General features: G+C 40.4%; 1 protein-coding gene across 6 annotated transcripts in view; it reads left to right on the forward strand.

Annotated features, from left to right (window-relative positions):
* The window catches only part of LOC135486593 (serine/threonine-protein kinase PLK1-like), a 104,068-nt gene that overhangs the window by 71,294 nt on the left and 5,913 nt on the right, over positions 1-26,861 (forward strand). For 3 of the 6 annotated variants that reach the window (XM_064769520.1, XM_064769523.1, XM_064769519.1), the window contains 9 exons: positions 9,742-10,014; positions 13,792-13,899; positions 20,567-20,683; positions 23,290-23,507; positions 23,866-23,961; positions 24,468-24,734; positions 25,126-25,249; positions 25,657-25,918; positions 26,239-26,401. In XM_064769520.1, coding sequence (XP_064625590.1) covers positions 9,823-10,014; positions 13,792-13,899; positions 20,567-20,683; positions 23,290-23,507; positions 23,866-23,961; positions 24,468-24,734; positions 25,126-25,249; positions 25,657-25,918; positions 26,239-26,401 — 1,547 coding nt within the window. In that variant the 5' untranslated portion in view covers positions 9,742-9,822. Of the gene's footprint in view, positions 1-6,223; positions 6,365-6,588; positions 6,614-9,313; positions 9,439-9,741; positions 10,015-13,791; positions 13,900-20,566; positions 20,684-23,289; positions 23,508-23,865; positions 23,962-24,467; positions 24,735-25,125; positions 25,250-25,656; positions 25,919-26,238; positions 26,402-26,861 lie in introns of those variants that run through there. The other 3 variants (XM_064769518.1, XM_064769522.1, XM_064769521.1) reach the window with 3 other exon arrangements.

A 26,861-nucleotide genomic window follows, 5' to 3' on the forward strand; every position in this document is an offset into this window, starting at 1 on the left:
GATGGGATTTATGGATCTCGGAGATAAAATCTTGATTTATTAGTTTATTGGCCTACTGGTTTTATGGCCCCGAAACAGCCCAAAGGTTACAGATGCGTGATGTTTTGGTTTTGTACTCAGTCACATTTTAGGGGACTAGCGAGTTGAGTTCACACCTGTCTACGGACGTCAAATATGCCCCTGGTCTTGGTCATACCGGTGTGGCAGTCTTAAATGTCCGTCCCGGAGAAGTGTCCGTGTCTATTGTATGATGACGGATTGTTTGGTTCTGTAGAGACCATGGCTGTCAATGCATCGGAGCTTAACAGCGTAATACAATCCTTTGTCTCCCGGACACTGTATCTGAGGACATTCCGTTTTTTACACCGGTATTGGATAGCCAGTAACACGACCAAACAAGAAAAGAACATGCGTGTCCCTTCAAGATATTTTAAGACAAAGCCACATGGGAGGCCGGGGCTGACGGGAAAATATCCAAAACTGCCTGACTCTGTATAATGATGCTGTAAACTATTTTTGAACCTAGAAGGGATATGCTGAGGTGCAAAGGTTTTGCCGCAGGAATCGTTATGTAATACATGTAATGCAGTTTAGGTCGCTCAGGAATCTCGACGTGATGACCGGGGATGTCAGTACTGCCAGATTGACGTTCTGCAGGACACACCTCGCATTGCATGGGGTGAAAATTGCAACCACAGATCGAAGGGAAAGCTGTATTTTTATATCTCGTGTTAAAGTTTGAAACGACACTTATCACACTCATATGAAGCGATGTCAAAACCTGCTGGGTCAGGTTGCATTAAGTAACCTACTTTGTAGACACACTCTGATTTTTGGACATTGTTGACCGATCTCCCACCCCCACACGTCGAATATCTCTGGGCCATGCCACGGGTAGGGTCACCCATTGAACGAAAATAAAGGGATGAGTCACTCTGTTGATCCAGGACACTTTATCTAAACCACGTACAGCCCTTTGTCCGACATATGCATGTAGTTCGGAGCGTTTGAAATATCAAGGTTTTAGTCCACTTTCTCGATATCTGCATTTATGATATCACTGTCATCCTTATATTCGCGACCTTCGACAGACATGACAGATAGTACTGAGTAGTGATCCCAGGTAAATTGCCCAGGATGAGCATGTGATATCAGTATTACCTGGCTGTCGTCGATCGGGTGGGGTAGGGGTTGTGGTGTGATGTGCTGTGCTGTGGTGATATGTGAATTACATGTAATAGGTGTCACGATGGGTGGTTTTATTTGTATCATGGCGGCCTTACATTCTATTAATGCAATCAACGTGCAGGCCAGGTTTAATCAATGTAGAATAAACCCTCCTGCATCATTTATTCAACAATTTGCTTCATTTTGCCTTTTCACCTGCGCCTTTGCAACAGAAAGGCAACTTTTCGAATCTTAATTTGAGTTCTGCACCTTACCCCAAGAGGCAATTACAAGTCGTATTCAATTCTAGCCAAGCAAGTAATAGTCATTGGCAGAAATAGACCCCAATCTACCATTGGGTCTTCATGGATGAAATGGGGATATGTCCTGAGGCCTTTAATATCGCAGCAGCTAAATTCAGAAGCATGGTTTCTTCGATAGCGTAACCGGTGTAAAGGCATTATGGCCGCGCTATCGGCTGCAAGTCACCCTACCAAACTACAATGCAGTTTTCATCACCAGACTCTACAGACAATGGAAAACTTAAACAACGGACGGAATCATTAGCTTTGCCTGGCAAAGTAATTCCGCAAAATGATTATGCATGCAGAACATGAGTAATGAATTTGCCTGTTTTTTTGTGTGCATAAACTTTAATTGGCTTGATGCCCAGACAATAAATTTGTTTTGAACTACAAATGACGTATGACCTCGTACCCAAGCTTCTGAAAGGTACATTCACTTGTGCTCACTATGTGCACATGAACTTATGCGCTGTGTGATTATTGTTCTCTTCCTTTTGTAACATCTCGTCGCGTCATATGTACTTTTTATCAAGTAATCGTTTTTTGCGGCGTTATGCAATTTCAGCACAGTATTTCACTCTGGTTCTACGTCCGCCTCTGATTAATCTTTTGTTTAGGTGTCAACTGCACGTGCCTGGGCGGTTGTCATCGACAGTTCATCTGTACATGTGTTACACATCGCTCTCCCCAGGGTGTATGTGCGAGACGGCGGCAGATGGCATACGGGCACAACATTTCTATCTATATGCTGTTAATATGGTGTCAACTGTATTTCAACGAAAGGGGCTGCAGATTGGGTTTGAGAGAAACTGTAAATTGACTCTCGGGAGTGAAGTTGAAACAAATTAAAGTGGGGCCGTTTTGACCAGGGACCGACTTGACTGGTAAACCACAGTCCTACATGTGTCTGCATAGTAGGGAGAGAGAGGCTACATTTATTTACTCTTAAAGTGCATAAATCCGTATCATCTGCGTTTCATAGTGATTATGACATGCTACTGTTCTTATCTGTTCACAACCCGCTCAGGATAGCAAGGGCGTAGCTAGCCGGCTTTTTAGGAGGGGGCAAAGGGCTCTCGGGGGGGGGGGGGCAAATGACACGTCTTGAGATTGTCGGCCAAAATCACGGTAAAAAAACACCCGTACCCTGTCTCTGGCGTTAAAGGTTTGAGAGATGAAGAACGTCAAAATTACAGGTTTTGCATTGGCCGCTATGACCATTCAAATCCTGCATGATACCACGCCTATCCCTCTTGAAATTTGAGACGTGACATGAGATCTGGGCACGTCCCGTACGAAGTGGCGGCCAGTCAATTCTCAAGGCACACGAGTTCACCCAATTGTCCTATCTTCGATAGAGCAAAGGCTTAGGCGACTCGAGTGATCATTCTAAATAATGACTTTAAATCCCTTGATATCTAAGACTTAAACCTGCACAGTCAATATTTAAGTTGTGCATGCCAGGATGCCCTTTGTCAATACGATAAAAGCTGATGTCTGAACATGCAGCCAACTGTCCATGCATGTTTAATTGCTTTGATTGGGATAATAACATGCAGTTGTCAGGTTCACTTGATCCTCGAGGGGTACTTCATTGTGGAGAACAAAAACGGATTGTGTAGGCCTACACCTCTTTCTACAACTTACATCAGGTGTAAATAATGAGAAAATGTTTGATTCATTACGCGCTCCTCAGAATAAATCGTACTTATGTACATGTACATTGTACTTTTCGAAGAAAAAACTACCAATTTTTATCAAAATTCAAACCCAGCGCAATTGCAGTTATTGAAAAAAATATTTGAAATAAAGTATGTTATCTGTGCTAAAGTACAAATAATTTAAATCTAAAAAAGTATTTTTTTTCGAAAAACATTTTCAACTGTTTAGTCTCAGTAACCTCGTGCATATTTCAATGCAAAATCTGCCCAGGATATGATATGCATTCATAAATGCCAATTACTATGTTGACAACGGTATTTCTAAGAGAAAAATATGTCTTTGGTCTGTAGTACATAATTTGAGTAAACTATTCTGATTTGCCTTTTAGAGTAGATCCGCGCCTATTTGAATCCACTAACAGACTTGTGTTGTAGCTTCCTGTAATTCGGTAGCATGTTTAGTACAAACAAACGTTTCTTCGATGACGATGTTGTTACAACTTGAGCAGCAGATAATTGTAACACAGACGGATTTCCGATAGGCCTTCCCGTTCTTTCAATCTCTCAAAATCTTCTATACAGTCTTGAAGGTCGCAATTAAAGGATTTACTGAAACTTGGTAGTTATAGTATTTGTGTACTGTATATGTTTACACAACAGCATTGCTTAAATTTATCTTTAATACGTATTCACCAAATTGGAAATCTTCAAATTCAATACAAATTTCGATTCTTTACAAAGGTAGCCCTTTAAAGGAATCCTGTCCATGAAGTCGGCCTCAAGTGTCAAATGTCTCGTGCAGGACGCCGTCTTCCGGTCCCTGCGTCACTTGATGAAACCAATTTCCTGATGACGTATTCTATGATCGGGGCGTGTAATTATCAAATGTCAGCTTCTATCGAGCCTATGCACTTTATCACATGCTGTCATGTTCTTTTTAGTGTGTTCGGGACTAGAGTAAGATTAGTGCAGATTTCTTGACGACACCAGGGACGGGTCCACCATTGGTTCATTGGTGCCCCTGGTGCATTGGTGTTCCCCTTTCCTGCGGACATCGTATCATGGTATGGTAAATTGTTTTACTATCACCAACCTGGTGTAAGAGGTTTAAATGTCCTAGGATAGAGTGTCCCGTAACAAAGGTTTCAGTTTTGTGCTTTAAATGGTCACCACAAGAGGATAGGACATTTTCTTCCTGGGACATTTAAGACTGCTACACCGGCTACTGCTTATGTGTGGGAAATGATAGTCCTACATTGAATAGATGTTTTTACCACAACCTTCCAATGGGATGTCACCGCGTTAGGATATATCCAAAAAAATATCGCATATATATGGAGACTTGCAGTCAAAGAGGACATTCATTTCCGCTACATCATGCCTTAATCATTATCTTGTCCAATTACGGGTACCCTGTTAAGCTGTGTACTCGTAATAAACGCTGTCATGGCTGTTTTTCTTGATTATCAGTCTATTGTTTTTCTCTTCAACACCACCATTGACATCAATAATTGTCCCAGAAGGGATGTCGACTATCAATGTGTAAATATGGTTATGCCATTTAGATCATTAACACAACCAGAGTTCATCATCACACTGAATGTCGAATGTACAGTAGATACAGTGCATCTGCGTCATGTGATTTTCACAGCATTCGGGGAAAAGTAAGAAGCTGATACACCATTGTGTAAACAAGTGAGCATAAAGCTGAGGTGAACTTATGAAGTATCAGCCCAATGGTCTCAGGATTTTCTTGCCCGCCTGACAAGCGGGCTAATACAAGGCTCTGTTCCTCAGCCCGGTTGGGGCAGAAGTCCGTTCAGTGTATTTTGTGTCTCTGGGCCTTGCACGGGTGAACTGTAGCACGTAGATTTGCAGTTTAACACGGTAGGCCAGCAGACCAACTCATTCGGCCTTAACCGATAAAGGGAGCCAGGTGGGCCAAATTAAGTTACACAAAGTGGCCTCCAGGTGCCTCTACTATTTCTCAGTACATCGGCTATCAGTGATGTCGAAGCTTTGACGTGCACAGAAGTCACCATGAGAGTACAGTACAGAAATGAAAAATATTGTCGGAAATCACCTCTTGTTCATTACTGCACTGCCCATGAATAATAAAGGATGTAATAAGAAACCTAGACAAAAGAGGTTTCACAGAACACTTTCTGTAAAAGAGAAACAATACAAAATGCCGGATAAGTAGGCCGTGCTAATGATTTCGCTAAATCCAGGATGCGTGTACGCTGTTGAGTGTCGTCATGAAATTGAAGAGTTACTTGATTGCACAAGTACAAACTGTACGCTACATAACGTAATGTTTGCCCATGATCTTAAAGACATCATACAAACGTCGTTAAGTTCGTATCCAAACGTATTGTTTGCTTTGTTTCGCTAATTAGAGCACAATGGCATATTGACGGCAAACGAAATATATACATTTTAGAAAGTAAATCTTCTATAAACGTACCATTGTTTGGGCTTGGTCTAGCGCGCCTTAATTTGTGCACTAAGCTCCTGTTTACACTGTGGTTATTTAGATAAAACTAGGCTAATTACACAAAAAGTATTAAAAACACCTTTGATTTCAGTCCCGTCTCAATCAAAACACGACGTCAAATCAGTGTTTCACCCCTATATTAGGCCCAAACTACTTGGAGTCTCGCTATTGAAAAGTCATGATCTCTTCAGCTCAGCTATCTGTTGTAGGAATCACTCACTCAGGAAGAGTCAGAAGTGTTACCCTGGGGCTACACATTAGAAATAACTGTATTTTTCTTTTTCTTTAGAGCACTACTGAAGTACACATACATGGACATGTACATCAAAGAACGTATCAAAGAACTATTCCTTTTTATCCACGTTTATATACGTAACCTTGCGTTTACCAGCGTGACCTGCATGATTACCGTATAAGGTGGGCGACCACTTTATTCAAAGGTTACGTCGAGCGCGAGGTTTGTCATGCAAATCACAACAAAGGGGTTAGACAGCACACACAATGGCAGCTTATTTCGTGGAAACCCCGACTGGTTTGCCATCGAAGTATTAAACACTGAGTGGGTCACTCAGAGCACAGAACTTTAACAGACGCGGAGTGAAACGGATCGTATCGTACTTTACATATAGAAAAACGACCTGTGATATATTTCCTACATTTTCATATTATCATTACTAGGATCTATTACTATTAGTCACAACTCAGGTACCGAGGAATAATAAAGGAGAATACAGGTATGTTTTTCTGGCTTAAGTTCGTGTTTCTAGCTGTATGTAGCTGTATGTTCGGTTAAGAGTTCTAGGAAGAGTTGCCGTGTTGTCTGCTGAGTCATTTTACACACAGTACGATACACTTGCCACATGTTAAGGCATTAACTTAAAAGATTTCAGAACCATGACAACTAAACACACTCATGGACGGTAAAAGTTTATTCTCATTTCTCTCGTTTCTCTGGGATTAAAAGCCATTTTTCAATTTATTTGGTGAGTATATTGAAGAAGTCTCCTTGTTATAATGTGTTTCGACCAGTGTTTCTTCTCATGTTTTCATTTTCCATTGATCTCGTTCAGCTTGACAAAAGCATAGTCAGGGAATATTATTTTGGGATTTTTTTAAAAGTGGGAGTTTACATCGACATTACATTTCTTTATATGACTGAATTATATTATCATTACCATAACTCATTCCTTTCGATATCTAATAATGAAGTTCCTTTTCTTTGACTTGTCATATGATGCTAACAGCAGCTGTATGATATTGGTTTATCAGCTACTACGATTGATCATTCCAAGTTGATGTGACATTCCTTTGGCGGAGAGTTACAGGCCTGTTTTATTGAGTTTTTGGCTTAAGTGTTAAGATATAAAGAAAGATATAAAGAAAGTAAGAATGTTATAAGAGTTATAACATTCTTACTTTCTTTTTATCTTTGTGTCACAACACTGTAAATGGTATGTAAACTTATCTCTGCCTCTGTTAAGGATTCACAAAAAATGCACGTTTGAATGCGGGATTGTCTCAGTTTGGTTGTATCATGTTTCTGGTGCAGGGCCGGGTGCCACGGACTAGAATGCGAGTAAGAATGGCTTGAGTGTATCACCTGTCTTAACGTATGAGAGACGTATGGAATTCTTTTCGAGTTGGTAAAAGATATTACATAGGTGTCGACACCGGATTAGGTGAGATTATCCGACATTATCTGATATCGAACAATATCAGATAATGTTTCCGACTTTGTCTGGTTGTCCGCATTAAACTCCTGGCATTTTAACTTAACTTAAGTGACTTTGCCATGGGGATCGTCCTGCCTATTTGTCTTTGCTTCAGTTATGTGACCGGCAAAATTATGACTGAGTTTTTTCCAGTTTAAACAACACTCATTGCTCGTTACCTTTACAGTTTACGTATACGATGACTCTTAAATCCTGAAATCGCAACTTCTCTATACCTTAACCCCAGACATGTCAAGACTGCCATTTCCTGATCAGAAGTTCTTTGTTTACTTTCTTCCACATGAATGGTCCCAAACCTTCCAGTTCAGTGTCGACGAATGGGACACATTTGTTAATAAAAACCTCCTTGTGAGCAGTTGTCCCCATGCCCCATTTTATGTGCCAGTACATGACGAAGTCAGTGCATATCATATTGTATGCGTTGGTATTGATATGAATGAGAATTCATGACGAATAATTGACTCTTTCATGTGTACTTTATAAATCAGCTGTTCATGAGAACAGGTTTTCCATGTAGGGCTATCGTATCTCATGGGTGTGCTGAGTACAGTAACCCTTGTATTAAAGGCGAAGTCAAATTGTTTTGTTGTAAACCTGTCATATGATATATATAATGTGTGTAGGCCTAATGAGGGAGAACTATCTCTGACTCTCCTGATGTCCAAGTGTCTTCACGATCGAGGAACAGTCGATAGACCTGGATTTTCTACAGGAGGAAGTGGTTTACTCCATATGAGTTGCCTCCGAGAAGAGACTTCTCAACCGAATACACCATGTTACTCAACATACAACGAAACGAGTCACACTTCAGGACCATGCGGACATGACTTTCGGCGGAACTCCGACCATCTTGTTCAAAGAAAAGATCTTAATTAGTACAGTCATGTTTCTCAAAACATTAAAAGTAGGCCAGTTGCAAATTGGCTCTCGCATGAACTTGATGGCTGATTATAACAATTTAAATGAACCAATTAGCAGATAATCGGAGTTATTCATAATGTAAACACTGCATCAAATATTGCTACTGTATATTGGCACCGAGCATTGATACATTGAAGCCAGGTTGTTACGAGTAACCATTAAGGCCATTGCATTCAGCGATTAATTATTACACAGAGCACGAACCTTTAATTTGATTATGTAATTTACTGGGAACCCAATGTAATTATCTTTGCATGAGATTTGCTAACACCAACAGCATACAAAGTCAACACCTTCGATATCATTTATGATATTAAGGTTTGATGCAGTTTTTCGCTGATATGAACTTCGTATCGCATTTGATTACATTTTTCATCTGATACAAAGTAGGTCTCAGCTCTGCATATCTGTTTCTGATAAAAAAAAAACGAAAACAAATACAACTCAACAAGGAAGTTATAGTATTTTTCATGCTATTTCAGAAAATACATTGTTTAAGGCATACTACTTTGTTACGTATACAAATTCATTACGATCTCTTTTCGTCAGGAATTGAGTGATACGGTGCTGATGTCTTGGTTTTCCTGGCCCTATCATTCCCTTGGATTATGTTGTCGTCGTGGTTCCACATCTAAATGTACATGTACTACACTATGTGCATGTATGCTGCTGGATATCGTGACTTGCAGGAAACATGATATGTCATTTTTTCAGTCAAAATCATCACGATCTTGAACCAAAAGACAAATGTAATATCTTGGTAGGGGTTCTTCATTAGCAATCCCAAGTCAATATTGATTCCTCATAAACAATGTGACAAGACAATTGACATTCACGCCAAGATCACAAGACTAATCTCAACTGGATAACTATTTATAACCAATGACTTTGAGATACCGGTGACCTATATACTAGTGACCTAACACAAACTTACAATCAGCAGTATATCACTGAGATTAAGAGCCAGCACTTGTATTTCTCGTTGAAAAACTTGTTGGGCTCTCCCACACGGACGCTCTGAGAAATATAAACAAAGCGACATCATCGTCTGCTGGGCGTGAGTGCCAGACGGTGTTTTCATTCTCAGAACTATCGTCTGCTTGTATCAACCCGTTTTTCTCCTTTCCTTTGGTTTTTCAAGTTTAATATTTGATGTAAGCTTATCTCTGTAATCTCGATTTGGTGATATCATGTTTTGTACTGCTATGGTCGACACGAACTTGTCTTTGACGGCATTGGAGAGTTTAGCTGGCCACAGACTGGTGGTTTTGGAATTTTACACCAGGTTCAATTGCAAAGGAATAGAAAGGTGTCCGTGGCACGTCGAATATTTGGCCAAAGATTTGGAAAGTTACTTTTGACACACTGTAACCAAGTCGCAAGTTTACCTAATAATGTTTAATGAATAGTCAAGCTTGGGTGCTTAACTAATGTATGTCGATTTCATGTCTTTTCAGATGTGTTAGTAAATAAGCTCAAGAAGCCTTATTCATAACAACAAAAGGGAATATAAACCCTCAGCCAGGAGCACCGTCATCATGCTGGACAAGGCCACGAAGACGGTCAGTGCACATGTGAAGGAAATGATCATGGCGGACAGAGGGGGGAAACTTGGACCAAATCATATCCACGCGAACAAGGTTACAGCAAAGACCTTGACGGACCATGGATGTTATATTACTGATCCACAAACAGGGATTACGTATCTCAGGGGAAAGCTACTCGGAAAGGTGAGTTATTTGCATCTTTTGAATTCATTTTGAGATTTCTTTTTTTATGCAGAGATATACAGGGTGTAGACCCCTATCAAAAGTGTGAAGTATTCCTCCATCACGTGATGTTGACATTACTGGATTTTCTATCTTTGTGACGTCACTTCCTGTTGACGGGAACACTGAAGATACCCCTTCCATGAAATGTGTAAAAGCTGTCATAACTACTTGTTCTTCTTCCAGCCTTCTTTGTCCTTTGTACCGAAACTGATTCATTTGTTTTTATTCCGCCTTATAAAGGCGGATGAATACAATCTGAACGTCATTCGCCGTGATATTTTTTTCAGTGGTCATCATTTTATAGGCCCTTTTGCTTTTCAAGAGTGTTCAGATAAAAAATGAAACGTTTCGCTACATTCGTTGCTTACATTCCAAGACTGAACACAAGTACTTTATGCAATCTTAGATAACTGAAAGTGGTTAGTTAGTTGTACACAACATTTGGTAACTATTTGCAAAATCCTTCGGTAAATTCCGGGAGTGACGTCATTCCGGTCACTATTGACTCCGTCTGCTCTCCATGGACATTTGTCATGTGGTTAAATAATCCACTCTCGAAGGTCGAAGCTCAGTTTCAAGCTATGGCTTTGGTTTATGTAAATAAGGACCATGTTAGGAAGAGTTTTGGCAAAAATGCCTAAGGCCGATCAACCTTGTAATGCTCAGACATATTGCGGAGTATTTTGTCAATACTAGCAGATTTTTTTTACCCTTTCGAAAACAACCCCGGGTGTTGCCAGCATTCCCATGCTCTTTGGTGAAAACAAAGTAAACTCGTACCACGTTCAGTTTGTAAAAAAGTCATTTCTGTTCAGAGGTAGGACAGGCCTACTTCATGGATGTTGACCTTTTGATCTTAAGAGAATGTGTTCCAATCCAACTAATTGTACCCCCCCCCCCCCCCCACACACACACAGGCACACAAACACCTGTATGCCCTAATCGGCTATTCAAACACTCCAAAGAGCCATCAAATGCGGCAACGAAAACCGCGATCGGGTAACCCCTTCATCTAATTAGGTTTTCGGGCGGCGCTTTCACAAAGAAACAAACCCTCCCAAACAAACTGATCAAAGCTTTAAGAGTGAAACACTTGACAAACCAAAGATCCCTTTTCTCAATAAAGTAATGTTAAAAAGGGCCTACTTGTAAACAGAGTACTTAGAAATCAGCTGTCGAACTAAATGCCCCTCCGGACAATAGACTGATTATGCATGATTATTATGTAACATTGAATTGTAACGAAAATTACACTTTTAGTGGACTAATTTTTTTGTGTTCAAAGACAGACATTGAGTGCACTACCTGTTGGGACAGTAAAGTACCTGTGTCAACTATTAAAATGTGAGGCTTCTTTTACAATATTGATTGCAGATTAGGAGAGTTGCTCTTAATTGAAAGCCCAATTTACTTGTTAAATCCTGACGATTATTATAGGCCTAGGCACGGCCAATTGGTACAAGTCCTCAGCAGAGCATGGGAACTTTCCCCTTGAGAGGCTTCTGGAGGCCTTGGGGTCCGAGGCGACCCAAAACATTATAAAAAAGGCCTACTGGTGAATAGACGTCACTAAATGGTAATCAAATATTTGTCACTGTGGGTGCGAAGACCAGATAAATAACGAACGTATTATTATTTCGAAGAAAACAGTGATTTTAAAAAGAAAGAAAAGCTTTGTATGTCTTTTATTTTAGATTTTGAGGGCTGTGACACACAACTTGCTTTGAAACCATATTTGATTTCCATAGGGAGAAAGTGAAGAAGAAGAGGCTGCAATGCACTATTTACATGTCTAACATGGTTCTGTTATCTTGTACCACTCTTAACAGAGACTTGGTTGTAATCGCCCACCCCTTTGTTAAGTCGTGGTTAAAAATAAGATATCGGCATTGTTAGTTTCTGATTAAAAATGACATTTGAAAGGGTTTAAAAGGGTGACATTGTCCTACTTCAGTCGACACGAAGCAATAAAGTTGTAGTGTAGTGCCAATCTCAGATGCTGTTACTTTAGTTACCAGCCATGTGCCTGGATAACCCAGCACTAAGAAAAATTCGATACTGTAGGCTACTGCTTCAAGTATTGACAAATAGCCCAAGTAGATTCTTTATTGTGCCCATCATGTACTGTGTCAACTTGAATGAAAAAAAATTGGCCAATGTTTCTAAACCATCATTAAAACCACAGTGGAATAGGCGGTGTCCTGATTACAGAGGTCAAATAGCATACAAACAACCCATTTGGGACCAAAAATCACTGTTTTTACCGAATAGAGATGGTGTCGCTGTCAACACTACATTTGGAAATTGCTGATTAACTGTAGGCCTTCTGTTGCAAGCAACGTTGAAATTCAGAGAAATCTACTCTTTGGGTTAGGAAGCTCGATTTACCAAGAAGAAATGAAAATTTCATGATGCGTAATTTGCAAATGTATGTGACAAATGAGGTGACAGTACATGTACATGTACATGTAGCTCATGATACTTTCCTACATTCAATTCCCCATATACATATGTACTTGTACTTTGCATTTTGGGTTGGTTGTTTAACTGAAAACAGGTGAAGGTTAACGTGCAGATGTTTGCATGCGTTAAACACATACATTGGATTACTCATACATTGGATTACTCATACATTGGTACATACATATGCCTACCTAACTACAAAGGCCTATGAGACATCAGCATCTGCTGTTATGGGACGCCCAACAGTGACATCATGGGCCTATAAAACTCAGACTTAATTTAAAATCAATTTGGCCTACATAACATAAACCACTTGAATATTTCACGTTTTTTCACATTGTTGACAAACCCAAATCTCTTTATATTCATATGATTTTAAAAACCCACTCAAATAGTATTAAGTATTACTCCTTTGTACTCATCTCCTGTTAAGCCTTCATACCTACTTCTGGGTACCCATTGACGGGAACGCCTTTGTATGCCTCCTTCTCCCCAATGGGTCTTCATGCAGTGACGTTAGATATCTTCATTTCTCCCAACACAAAATGGTACACAATGGATCTTTTTTATGTCGTGAATAGCATTACAGGTCGATATTTGTATATCAAAGAGCTAACCAATATATACATATCGTGGGAATCCTAGTTCAAAAATGAATTGTATTTACCATTGATTAATGCCCTTTTCCAAGATGTGCAACAAAGTCGTGATGGATTTCTGTATATTACCATAACCAGCAGACACTGCTGCCGTAACCCCTTAAATTCCACGTTTCTCCTCGACTCGCTAATCTTTTCAATGCAAACCTTGAGAGTGATACTTAAAGGGCGGAGATTCAGCTTATCGAAAAAAAGGGGAAGAACATGGGGAAGTTTTTTTCTAGCATAGTCTTTGGTGACATTCCAGACAGCCCTTCTTAAATATCTACTTCATTTGATTCTGCACTTTGCTTTATGGCTCTTCATCTAATAATGGCGTCAAGCAAGAAACAAGGATGTTCCACAACAAGAGCAATCTTGTTTGGGTCTCTTTCACGCCAGAAAACACGGATTGTAAGAACGTACGCACCACATCTGGTCCCAGCTTGTCCTTGGAACGCTTTCTGTGGCTTGATGAGCCTAGAAAACAATAGCTGGAACATCCGCCCATCGAGAGTATTCAGCTCCTGGGACACAATGACTGTTTATACAATGTGTTTGTTGACAATGTTTAGATTCTTTCTTGTCAAATACTGTCTTCTCCACTGACGTATCCCAATTTCTCTCATTCTAGGGTGGCTTCGCCAACTGCTATGAACTCATCGATGTCAAAACCAAACGTATCTATGCAGGGAAGATCGTCCCCAAAACGAGAATATCAAAACCACATCAAAAAGAAAAGGTAAGGATGAATTTTTGACTTCAACTAATGTGGAGGCCCCGCTGCTTCACTCTCTCGGGGTAAGATATCGAACGAGGGCGAGAGTTTTCCATTTTGCATATCAATATTGGGAACATACATGACTGGAATGCACTATCCACACTGCCCCTTGGTGTGCCCATGTATGGTTACCCTAAGGTTTGCCATATATTTCACCTGAAACACCAAGGTCCACATCAACTCGTGGGCAACTCGGCTGAAAAAACACTCGGATTTTTCGAGACACGGTCTCTTTGCATTTTTAGACTGAGTCAACGTTTTTAGGCAGATTGTCTGAACAGACAATAGATTGAGGCCGTCTTCTTTAAACTCCGCAGGGCTGTCTAGAGCTGTGTCATCCCATTAGGGAATGGGACTTGTCAACAGCCTGTGATAAACTCCTCCTTGCCCGTGTCGTCGCATCTCTATTTAGCCTCTACCTGATTACACTGTTTGACTTCACCACTCCTTTACATTTTCACTTTCTTTGTTTCGTTGTTGGATAACATTGAGAACAACGTGCTGTTTGGTATTGTTGGCAAAAGGAGCAATTGATGTTCCGGCACATAGTCTATCTCCTAGAAAACACTGGACCTGTCGCTCCAGATTTTCCTCAGTGGCGCTCCCAATCTCTCCTGGCCTGTTTGGGTTCCGACAACATTTTAAAAAAATATTTCCCACATAAATACGAAGCTGGAGAGGAAAAATGTAGTTGTCTAAGATACCGATGCTTTTGCCGTCATGGATAGAACCCCTCAAGAAGTCACTGAACCTCTGATGTCATCGTCGCCGGGTGGTTGTGACTGGTATTTCTACTTCGAGTGCATTTGACATCACAACACTGGTCTCTTATCTCATGTGTCTAGCTCTCTGAAATAACGTCAACGACATAAAAAAGTCTACATATCGCAATCACCGTTCGTGGTTTCTTCTAGTGTACTCTTCTCAAGGATTAGATTAGATAAATACGTCTAAAAGTTCTTTGACAGCGTTTTATTGATATTTCCTGTTCTTTATATCATGGATATTGTTGAGATGTCATTTTACATGAGAAAGGTTGTGGGTGGTGAGGTATGCATTCTAACTTAGAGTTGGTTGGTCTTGTTGGAAAATGTTTAAGCCTATTCAACCTTGGACGTTTTGGACAAGAAAGTTATCCCTTCAATTGGCCCCTGCACAGCAATATGAACGGGGATAAAGAACTTTGGATATGTACTAGAAACGGATGTGAAAAGTGTGGACTTGAATAGACTTTTCAAGGCACTAATAAGCTCAGTCCTGGCAGATTAATGGGCCTCTCTCTTTCTAGTTCCGGTCTTTATTTGGTCATTTCTTTGTCCAAGTTCCAATAAATCCTTACTTCGGAAGACTTACAGCTTTGCCGGTCTATCCACAGGCCACAAAGCACCAAGTGTGTAATATGATAGGTATAAATACTATATGAAAACCCTTTATAAAAACAAGAAAAATGCACCCGTTGACTTAAGTTAGCCAAAAGTGCCTTTTGCAATTACATGTCCCTTTTACGGTCGTTTTCTGTCCTTGATAGACCTACTTGCAAAACAAATGTGTGTGAAAACACAATAAAAACAATCTATCCGGGTGCAATGTGGTTCTTCCTAATAATGCTTCGAAACAATAGACTTAAATTGTAGTACAAATGACCCTATTCTAGAGTAATTGCATTCATTAATTTTCTTAAGATTTGCGCTTTAAGTTGCTGACAGAATGTTTTGTTTAACTGACGAATAGCCCTGAACTGACGTAATGTTCCTAAAATATTTCCTAGGAATTGGCTTAACCCATCCCACTACTGTACTTCTCTCACACAGTGAGGAGGACTGGCTTCGTGCTTACCCAGAGCACCTCGACTGACCACGAGAATAAAAGGACCCCTGACCACGGATACGGTGTTCCCAAATGACCACATCACAGTGCCATTGTGCCACTGCCAGAGAAGAATGTGACACAATACCACTGGTATGCAGATCATTTCCTGCCCATGTATCCCGAGGCCTGATCACCCATGGTTATAGGGATTGATAAATGAAATCATGAATACATTGTCAGGTTTATTTTTCACTGTGTATCACAATTGTAGCTTCAACTAGGAATGTTGGGGGACCTATTAAAAGGCACAATCGTTGAGAGAGTAGTAGTGCATACATACATGAAGCACAGAGGACTGTCGAAGTCCGTGTGCGAAACTGGGGTATCTTCTCATCCGAAAGGCATTCTCTGCTTCAATTTCCTTTCCATTGATTTCATTAACTACATGTACTTCGCACTGCCTTTAGCTCTAATAAAAGCGAAAGGTATACAATAAAACATGTTGATCAGATGAACCCAATATGCGAAATTAAGAACTTCATTCTGTGTACAGAAGAAAAAGCAGGAACCCCCCCCCCCCCCCGTACATCGCAGTTCAGTGCAGTTCAATATAAAATCATGAATAAGTCCTACTTTCATTGCCAATCTCCAGCAATATGGTTGCTCTAAATCCAATTTTTTAGATTTATCATATGGAATATCATGGATTAATGACACATACTTACACCCAGCCATATGTTTGTAGGCATACCTTATGATTGAGCTTTGTTTACAAGGCAGATGAACGCAGACGTCTCTCTCTTGAGTAAACCAAAAGCCATTCCGGGCCGGAATTCGTGCCCAGGGCAGGCAGTTGACGTGTGACTCAGGAACTCAATGAATTTCTTCATACCATGGCAACACCATAACAAAACTGTTGACCTCCTTTGTCCCAGGTGAGAGATCTGGCCTGGCGACGTCAGAGAAATCAACCCAATCTAAGGCTCCTGCACAAAATCCCAGCAGCAAACCCACCTGTCCACCGACAGACGCGCAGTCTTTTCAATAAACAAAAGTAATAACACGAAAGGGGAGTAAAACCTGTATATATAAACATCTTGACCCACAAGGCATCGAGATCGCAAAATTTCTCCAACCAGGACTGCCTGTTTGTTAAGATGGGGGTTGAACTTTCTGGGGGCAATAATATGGTACACGTATATCAATGGTTGTGATGAAAGCCTCGGGAAATTCGGTGCTAAACATATCCACAAACCTACACAACCTGCAAACTATAAATGTCAGACTTTATGGGTTCAAACCGTTCAGAGAATAGCCTACGTCAGGTATATTTGATGACTTCAATATTCCATACTTTATCTTGAGTTCACCTTTATCAATTGGCGATAGTTAGTTTGGAGTGCTGTGTTCAGTTCTGTGTTGTGTAAATGATCAGTTGAACCAGCAGTCTTGAGTGTTGAACCATGCATTTTGTTTAACCAGCCGTTCAAATTTTATCGTAGGATATATATTGAAGATATGCCCAACAACTGCTTCTTTCCGCAAGCTAAAGAAACAACTTGTTCTAAACCTTTTTAATTACTTCAAGATAGTGATGCCCCGATTCCCCTCGCATGCCCCGCAGTCTCCTACACCTTTGTCAGCAATTCACCAGATCCTCCCCTCCTATCACCCCGAGATGAACCCGGACCGGCCGTCCGATGGCGAAAATCAATAGCATTTCCATCCGGACAAAAGGACATGTTTTCCTATACATTTATTGTACCCAATCAGTGGTCCCTGGACAAGATGGTCCAGATATTCATTAACCATTACAGCTCGATGCCAGATGATAGGTAAACAGGCCGTTCTCATGCCTTGTACACTGCCAAGAACCACACTAAAATCAACATGCACTTGAAAACGAGGCTTATCATCTCAGGCGGTAGTTTGGCATGGATTTTACTTTGGAGGCTTCAATTTATCCTGCTCTGAAGTAATGGTTTCACCTGCGATTGTCAAAAATGTTGGTCATTTCTCAACTACCAAGTCGTTGACCTTCTCTGATTCTTCCACCACACGCCTCGACTAGTTTTGCAACTGCTTACAACCTCGTCAAAGGATGTAATAGGACGAGAAACACAACATAAATGGATGAATTACATTAAGACTTGTACCAAGTATATCTTTAATCCATACTTGCTGAATCTGATAACAAACATAACTCAAGGGTTGTCTGCTTAAGAAGTGTCATTGCTGTTCTTTTTCTCTCCAGAGTTGTGGTCTACTCTACCTCTTAATAGTTTAACAGGCATCTTAGCCACGGTGAACCTTTGTTTATGGACGAGCCTACAGAACGAAATATCCAGGGTATAATATTTCCTTTCAATCCACCGTCAATTTGTTCCAATTAGTCCAGTCTTTTCAGTGCAGTCTTGTGAAGTTCTCGGTGACCACGTTGTTCACCGGAAAATCGGTTCCGGAAGCCTTTGGTAAATAAACCAAGAACGCCTTAATATCTTCCAAGGCCCTTAAAGAAATATTAAAAGAAACACTTCTCTGGGCCCCCTGCAAAGTTGTCCAAAGGCTTTTTAGCGGAGTTGGATTAGGTTTGCAGGGCCTGGGATCCATTGGCCCTTTCTCCTGCTTGGTGTGGTTTCGTTTTCCAGTCGGGGTGGCTTCAGGGGGCATTGCTAAGTCCATTCAACGTTAACGACGGGCTGCCTGTTGGGACACTCTATTTTACGGTATTCCCACAAGGATTTAACCCCCCCCCTAACTTCATAAAGAACTTAGCGTAGAAACATAGAAAACGAGCTTGATTTGGATGTGAAAGGGCAGATAATCAAGAGGTCGTCATTTCGACCATCTGAAGGATCAGCGCAGTTTGAAACTCAGCCCTCACTCTTCGTCCTTCGAGGCATTCTGACCCTCTGTTCTTATACTCCCTTTTAAAATATGATATATATTTTTTGACTATTGATGAGATGCAAAAACGTTGGTGGTCAAGATGCATCAGAGGAGGAATACCACCTGGAGGATAACACCTCAAAGTGCGGAGCGGATGCTGAAGGACTTTTTGAGCGTTCACTCTGGTCTTATTCAGTGTTCGCTCTGCATTTTATGGTGCTACACTGTTATTCTCCAGGGTTATTCTCAAGAAAAAGTTTGAATGGCTATTTATCGAACGACATATCAAAATCTATTCCATATTTCGACCAGAGACAAAGATGGCCTTTGATTTGTCAGTTTACTTATTGTCAGCTGTAGGGGGTACGGTGTAAGGTCAACAAGAGCTCATGACTCAATAAAGTCCATCATGACCGTAGATTTGGGACTAAGTGTTTTCTTTCCCTCAATTATGTGTTTGAAATTGTTCTGATAACATAAAGTCGATATTTGAAAGTCATTTTCACGACACCTGTTATCACCTCCACCCCCACTATTAAATTCCAATAGTTCAAATATTTGCTTTGGTCGGAAATCATGATGAAGGAATAAAATGCCTTTACCATATTTGAAGTCACGTTTTTTTCCATCAGATTTATTTGGAAGCAATTCATCTGAAAAATATACATGTACCAGTAAAGGGAATTGTTTTTATTGGTGTTTCCTTTGCACATGTAGTCTGATTGAGCCCCTTTTTTAATTTTGCGTTCACCCAGCCCTTTTCCTTTTTACGTGTATGTCTGAAGGGACAAAGAGTTAATTGTTGCATCCATTTTAAATTTTCGAAATATCGACCAACTCGATCTCAGGAAGGAACAATACAATGCATTGCAGAGGTGGCAATACATTCGACGTGAGGATGTATGGGTGTGTAGTGTATTCGATACTGAACACTTCAACCCTCTAAGTGCTTCTCAACACCTGCTGTAGATCTGCCAAAACGGCAGTGATATCCTGCTCTCGATGTAGGTCCGGGTGGATATGTTCAATTGAAAGTTGTTTCGGAGTGTTTTGTTGTCACCCCTGTGAATCAAGGTGAAATGGGTCTGTGCCATCCTGTTAAACGAACCAACAGTCACCTTCTCCGAGCCAAACAACAGCCTAAACGCGCTGAACGTCAATTTATATGCGACTGTTAAGGCGTGTCTCCACATTATCATTCCACGCGGTCTGTATCACACAGGGCCTTAGTCCTTATTGGGCAGCGTGTCGTGACGAATAGAGGCAATGAGCGACACGCCGCGTGAAACTCGTGTGAAGGTTGATTGCCGAAATTTGAGGCTTGCATTGATTTTCAAATTAGGTCGTGCGAACTATATACATGTATTACAAGATAATGTGATGGTTAAGTGGAAAAAGCCATCACGTATAAGGGAAAAACATTCAAGGCCCAGTTTAAATAATTTAATCAGTCACCTTTATTTATGTTGTTGATTAGTCATTATTAATTTGGCAGATCCAATAATTAAAAATGTCAAGCATTTCTCAAAAATGTACTTCAGGGCGGATATTTTGAATAAAACACTTCAACTGTTCCTGATTTTATTTCCGACGTCAAACAGTCATTATCTATCAGTGACAGTGTTATCGAGTTAATCGGAATGACATGAAGTTTTACTTGACCCTGGATAGTTCGTAAATTGACATGTAAAAACCCAATGTTGTAATATGTTGTTCATAATGAGGCAAACTGTTGTCTAGCGATAAAATATTACTGACCGTGTTGTTTATGTGCGAACTACACCCCAAGTATAATATTTAGTACAAATAACTTCTTTTCGTTGGGTAAATTCTTTCCCTGTTAGATTTGAGCAGCAAGGTGTGTGTCACAACACATAAAGAAGCAAGTCATCACTTTAATCTCATGTTTCACACCTAACTGTCTTTGCAGATAGCCAGAGAGATAGAACTGCACAGAAATCTCAAAAATAAAAACATTGTCGAATTCCATAACTTTTTCGAGGATGATGACAACGTTTACATTGTATTAGAACACTGTAGTAAAAAGGTAAGTTCGTGTAGAATGCGTATAGGGAGGTTAAAGTGATACTATGATGTGATTTACAACTTTGCGGAAATACGTCCGTTTTTAATTGTTGATCACAAATGTAAAGCTCAAATTTTCCATTTCTGATTAGATTTATTATAAAATCGCTGAATGTAAACCACCGCGACCGCGAAAATTTTCATGTTGTGACGTCATCAACGAAAACGGCTTCGGAGCGAGCCGTCCGGGCGGGATTAAACCATCAATTTCTAGAAAATGTGCATTTCGATTCGAAAACCTTACCGATTTATGAGAAAGTGACGTAGTCATTTGTCAAAAACAGCTAAAACATTATATTGTGAAATTTGCCAGTAGTTTAGATTACTACACTAATATATACGTGCGTGAAACTGGAAAACGATGTATTTATTTGTCTATTGGACGTGCCATTTTAAGCCGGGCCATGGGATATCGAACATTAAACATGGATGTTATATAATAAAGTCCATTGGTGTTGACGTAGTTATTAATATCCACCAGCAAATATTCATTACATTGAATATAAAATAGAGGCAATTTCTATGGATATAAAGGAGTTTGATGCCCAGTGTAAATATTTTGACCAACACTTTCTGTTAACAATGTATATTATATGTACATGTTTCCATCGGGGTAATTTGGTATTTGTTGGTAATTTTAGGTAGTTTTAGGTAATTAGGGCGGAAATCTCGCACGAAAACAAATCTCGTAGTTGCATAACGTGACCTCAGCAGAAAAAGATGTTACATTAAAAAGTCTAGAGAATTTTAACAATGTCACGCCAGCATGATTGGGGTAAAAAAACCAACCGCTTTTTTGATAATTTAAGCAGTAATTTTATTGAGCATTGTATAAGTTGAGTTGAAACTTTTATAGGTGATTTTCATATTGATTGGAGCGTAATTGGTGTGTAATATGCACGCAGGATGTATATATTCTGTGTTTCTTATAGGGTAAAACACGATAAACTGTTGTCAAATATTACCAATAAGTCCCCATTGAAGTCTCGCAATGTTTCACTGCGGCCGTCTTATAAATATTTATCATACTAATATTTTAAGAACCTCGTATAAATGCGTTGGGCACGGGGCTCAGTAATCCAGGGACAATGATAGCTTGTGTTCGGTGTTATTGATTAGACCGATGAAAGTTCATGTCAAGGTTCTCGTCACCGCCCTCACCTTATATTGAGCCTATACCAAAACGGTTCATCATTTACACAACTTTTTTTTTACAGAAATGATTGATAGGCTAGTTTTCATGAACAATCAAGTGCATGACCTGTGGATCGGGTCAGAGCAACAGAAAAACACAATTCAAAGCACAGGGACCAGGGTTTCACCCCTGAAAATGTTCTGATGCGTCACCATTTTTCAATCGGTAGTTTTTGATCGATGAGCTAATTCCAATGAATTTGAAAAAATCATGTTTTTTGCTGATGATTATTAAAGGTGGAGGAAAACCCTCGCCCGTCATTTCCTGAAAGTTGCTGACGCGAACCAGTAAAATCAAATTGCAACGGCCTCACGATGGCGAGCAAACATGTCAAAGTGGCCAGCGACTCCACGAAACGATATGTTTATCCCTCGTCAAACAGTTGGGCCATGCATTAGGCCTACACAAAGAACAACAATAAGGATTTGCATAAGAAATAACTGCAATTAGTCATTGATCTTTGGTCGATATTTTTATTTTCTATAATGCATACCTATTGTTATAAACACAACACTGGGCGTTTGGCCCCCTTAGAGATTCATTGTTATAATCTCAATACAATTTTTTTCTGTGAACACCACCAAGAAGAAGTTATGCACTTTGGTTTCAACGTGAAGCTAATGGTTTCAAAAAGTGACATTTATTTCACTGAAATTGAATCCAAATGAATTGGAATGGTATTCTATGTAGCGCCACCTTTGTATCAATCACTTGTTTAACTTCAAAAAACCTGAAAAACCTAAAAAACCTGAAAAACCGAAAGTGTAAAATTTTGGAATTTGTTCTTAAAAGGCAAAACTGCTGCTACACTACATCGTTCTTTAAAAAAAAAACACGTCCATTTGAGCTAAGATTAATTACATGCATATTGGTTCCAATATCTCTAGGAATAGCCGGCAAATGGACCATTATTAATAAATGTCTTCGATTTACATGACGTCAGAGAGTCAAACCAGTGATCGATAGTCCATGGCCTTTAAACCGAAACTGTCCGATATTTTTACTTGTTTCACCAATGTTAGTCGACAAACGACTCTCAATTTCTTGTTGTTTCCCCTTTTTCGAGGGAATAAGTCACAGCTCCTCCCTAGAATATTGTCTTTCGCCTTATCATACTTATTGCCTTTCGTACATGTATGGTCATGGTCATGGTAGGCCGGACAGTTTGAATGCTCTGGATTCAAACTCGAGCCGTTCAAGGCGTTCGGCGGCTGCGTTCATGAGGAGTATAAAGTACGCGTTTCGCTGGTGGAACAGTCCGCCAAACTTCGCTTGTTTCTAGTCCCGCGACGGGTGAATCAGACCCAGACGGGTCGAAATAACAACTGTCATTCGCTTGCCTAATGTACCAACCTTCTCCTTCAATGTTGCAGTCATTGGTGCACATCCTAAAGAACCGAAAAACACTGACAGAGCCCGAGGTGCGATTTTACGTGAAGCATTTATTAGAAGGTTGCCGCTATATCCACAGCCAACGAATCATTCACCGAGACTTGAAACTTGGCAACATGCTACTCAACGACAAGATGGAACTCAAAATCGCTGACTTTGGGCTTGCCACGAGGGTCAATTTTGTTGGCGACAAGAAAATGTAAGTTTAAGAAACTAACATTAAAGCCTATTAAAACTATCGTTTTCCGATCCTGTCAAAAGAGCATACACTAATTGGAAACAGAAAGTCAGTAACGCATCATACCGCAGGAACTTTTGACATCGTGTGAACAAAAAAGTTTGCCTTCAACATGTAGAAAGATGAAGTCATTAACTTTGTCTGTTTTCCGGGTACATTGATAGTATTCTGTGCGTCGACCAGTTCCCCTTGCATCATTCCTAACGTGACAGCTCGATTCAACTGCATCTTCAACAGGTCGGAAGAGAAATTGCTATGATGTTACTTTCATGAGATGCTAGATAGTGCTATTTGCTAATTGTTGCCGTCTTTCTTGCAGGACCGTGTGTGGTACTCCCAACTACATCGCTCCCGAGGTGCTACAAAAGAAGGGCCATAGCTACGAGGCAGATATGTGGGCAGTCGGATGCATCATGTATGTACACAAACTATATCACTTTCCAAATAGGGCTCTTCCTTCGTTTGGTTCAACTCTTTCACTTGTTGCACACATGAGCAAAATTCCATTTACACGACTCGGCAAAAGATCTCTTTAGCTTTTGAATGTCAGTACTGCATATATCCTCATCCTCTGATCCATGTCTACGCACCTAATTCTGAACATCCAAAGGTATTTCCTCCGCAGATTTATCCTCGTAATGATGATACGCCTTGTCTGAAAGCTTAGCAATGCCAAAACATTGAGGATCAAGAGGAACGGAATACCTTGCATGATACTTTCTGCAAACTATGTGACCCCCTTATCCAGCTCAGAGACTGAACTTTGATATGTACCAATGGCACTTTTAGTATCATCATAACTCACTTACTCGTCAAATTAAACTGCTGGCCTTTTCAAATGGCAAGGAAATGTTACCGGAATGCATTCGGTTTTTAGAACATTTAGAGTCATCAACCTAACTTTATTCTTTTCTTCTTCAGGTTTGCCATGTTGGTCGGCCGCCCACCATTCGAAACTCCAACGCTCAAGGAAACATACCTCAGGATCGCTACAAACAAGTTCTTCATTCCATCAAATATATCAGACCCGGCCAGGCTTCTGATGAGGAGGATCCTGTCACCATCACCAGACACCCGGCCCACTATTGATGAAATCCTTGCTGATGATTTCTTCAGCAGTGGCTACATGCCACAGACCTTACCCACTGCCTGCTGTACCTCGGCGCCAAAGTTTCCAGTTTCATACAGGTAACAATTCTTGCTTCTGATCGTAATATTGTTGTAAAAAACTGTCCAAAATTTCATCTAACTGATTTGATATTTCCACATTCGTTAGGTCAATTCTTTAAAATGTTGTAGCGCGAGATAATGTCGGGCCAAGATCAGTAATGTTTGATCAAAGCGTTTCTGTCTGAAGAGTGATTTTGGGTTGCTTAAAAAAGGGGCACACACGTTCTGCCAATGGGCGGGTGTTTGCGTACTCTTCATCTATATCCGTAGCCGCCTCCACATTGGATGGAAATTAAAGCACCAGCCCGGCGTGTTCTCCCACTGCACCTCCTGAAAAATGAAATCTCTGTAAGATCATATGTCTGATTGTCAGCATTGTTTTCAACTTCATCTTACCCATTCGTTTCAGTACTCCCCAAACTCCAGTATCAATTGTGAAGGAGACCACGTTTACGGACAACGTCATCGAAACGCATCATGTGTTAAAAGAAACGCGGTATCCAACTATCAGGGTGGCTGCTCCAGAAGAAAAGGTGAGCATTCTAAGCAAAGTTTTTGTGTCGTACTTATCCTTACCCTTCAGCAACTACAAGGTGCTTCCTTCAAAATGATAGGTTTGGTAAGTTCACTGGTGGTTGTTAATATTGTAACCCTCAGCGCCGCTGTTGTGTCGGCCTGGTCCTCCATATCGAACTTCGATGACAGGTGGTTTTCCTTCCAGGTTGTCTAGCTTTTTGTATCAAAACCCAAATCCTCCCCGCAATATTTTACCAATGTCACAGGTGCTCTCATGTCATAACTCAAAATTCATCACAGAATCCTTTATTGTTGCATTAGTTTTAGCTACTTATTTTGATTTTTTACTCAATTCGGGTGAGAAATAAATTGATGGACAGTCGGTTTGATCATTTGGTGACAGTTATGCTAATTTGTTTTCCAGATAATCATGAGACCCCCACCCCACGTTTTACAACCTGCCAAAACAAAAGAAAATGCCCGAGAATGCGTCAGAAATGGTCTCGACTCCCGCAACGGTATCCTCGCTCAAGGTGCTACTACTCCCGACCAGGAAAACATATCCCCACGTGATGTTCACAGTAGTCTGAATGGTTTGGACACGACGCCTCGGTGTGGTAGCCCTGGTCTTGCTGTAAAGCTTCACCATAGGATTGGACATTGTCTTGACCGATCTCCAACACCCAGTAAGTAGCGCCATCTCGTCCAAGACCTTGTTTGCCCAAGCTACTGTATGTCTTAAACTCCTAAACTTCTTTAGAGAACATACTGAAGATGTGGTGATATCCAACTCTTGTATGTCGAAGATGCCCAAGAAGGCAGTAACCAATGTCAACGAGTGTAAACCTTGGCCAAGCTTTGGGTTTTGTAACAGAACATTTAACCAAAGTAACAGTTATATTTCCACTTGTCGAATTTAACTGAGTAGCACATTCAAATACAAATCATTTCGTTTTCTGAATATTTTGTTATTTCGATTTTTCAATGTATTTCCCTGCCTTTTTAGGCTTCAATGAAAACCCAGCCCCTATGACCAACCCGAACGTATTATGGATCAGTAAATGGGTTGACTACTCCAACAAATACGGCTTTGGCTTCCAGTTATCGAACAGATCCGTTGGGGTGCTCTTTAACGACACAGCAAGGATTTCATTAGGTCCCGATGGGAAGTAAGTATTTTCGAAATACCATTAGGGTTAACATAGGATTCACACTGTCACTTGTCACGATGCTAAATGTCACTTGTCTCGATGCTAAATCACGGTCTCTTTTCGCGATGCTAAATGTCACCTGTAACGAACACATTCCTTAAATAACCTATAAATATACATGCCTAAATATACCTAGTCTTGAAAACTTGCCTTGAAAGTGAAAAGTGACAACGTGAAACATATAAATCGCTGGTGCATTTCTAGTTTAAAAGTAGCCTTATTCAAAGGCAAGGTCATGTGTATCCCTGTATAAACGTCACTGCTATTTGATTTCATCTTAAGTCTATTAAGGAATTTAAGAAAAGGAAGTGACTACTTGGCAAGCCCGGCTTACCAAACAGCGACTTTTTCTTGTCCTAAATGGAGAGCCGAACTCATTAATATTAAAGTAAAGTCTCCAGCTCGCCAAAAAGGGTAG

The sequence above is a fragment of the Lineus longissimus genome, chromosome 4, assembly GCF_910592395.1.
Source record: "Lineus longissimus chromosome 4, tnLinLong1.2, whole genome shotgun sequence".
In the NCBI taxonomy this organism is placed as follows: domain Eukaryota; kingdom Metazoa; phylum Nemertea; class Pilidiophora; order Heteronemertea; family Lineidae; genus Lineus; species Lineus longissimus.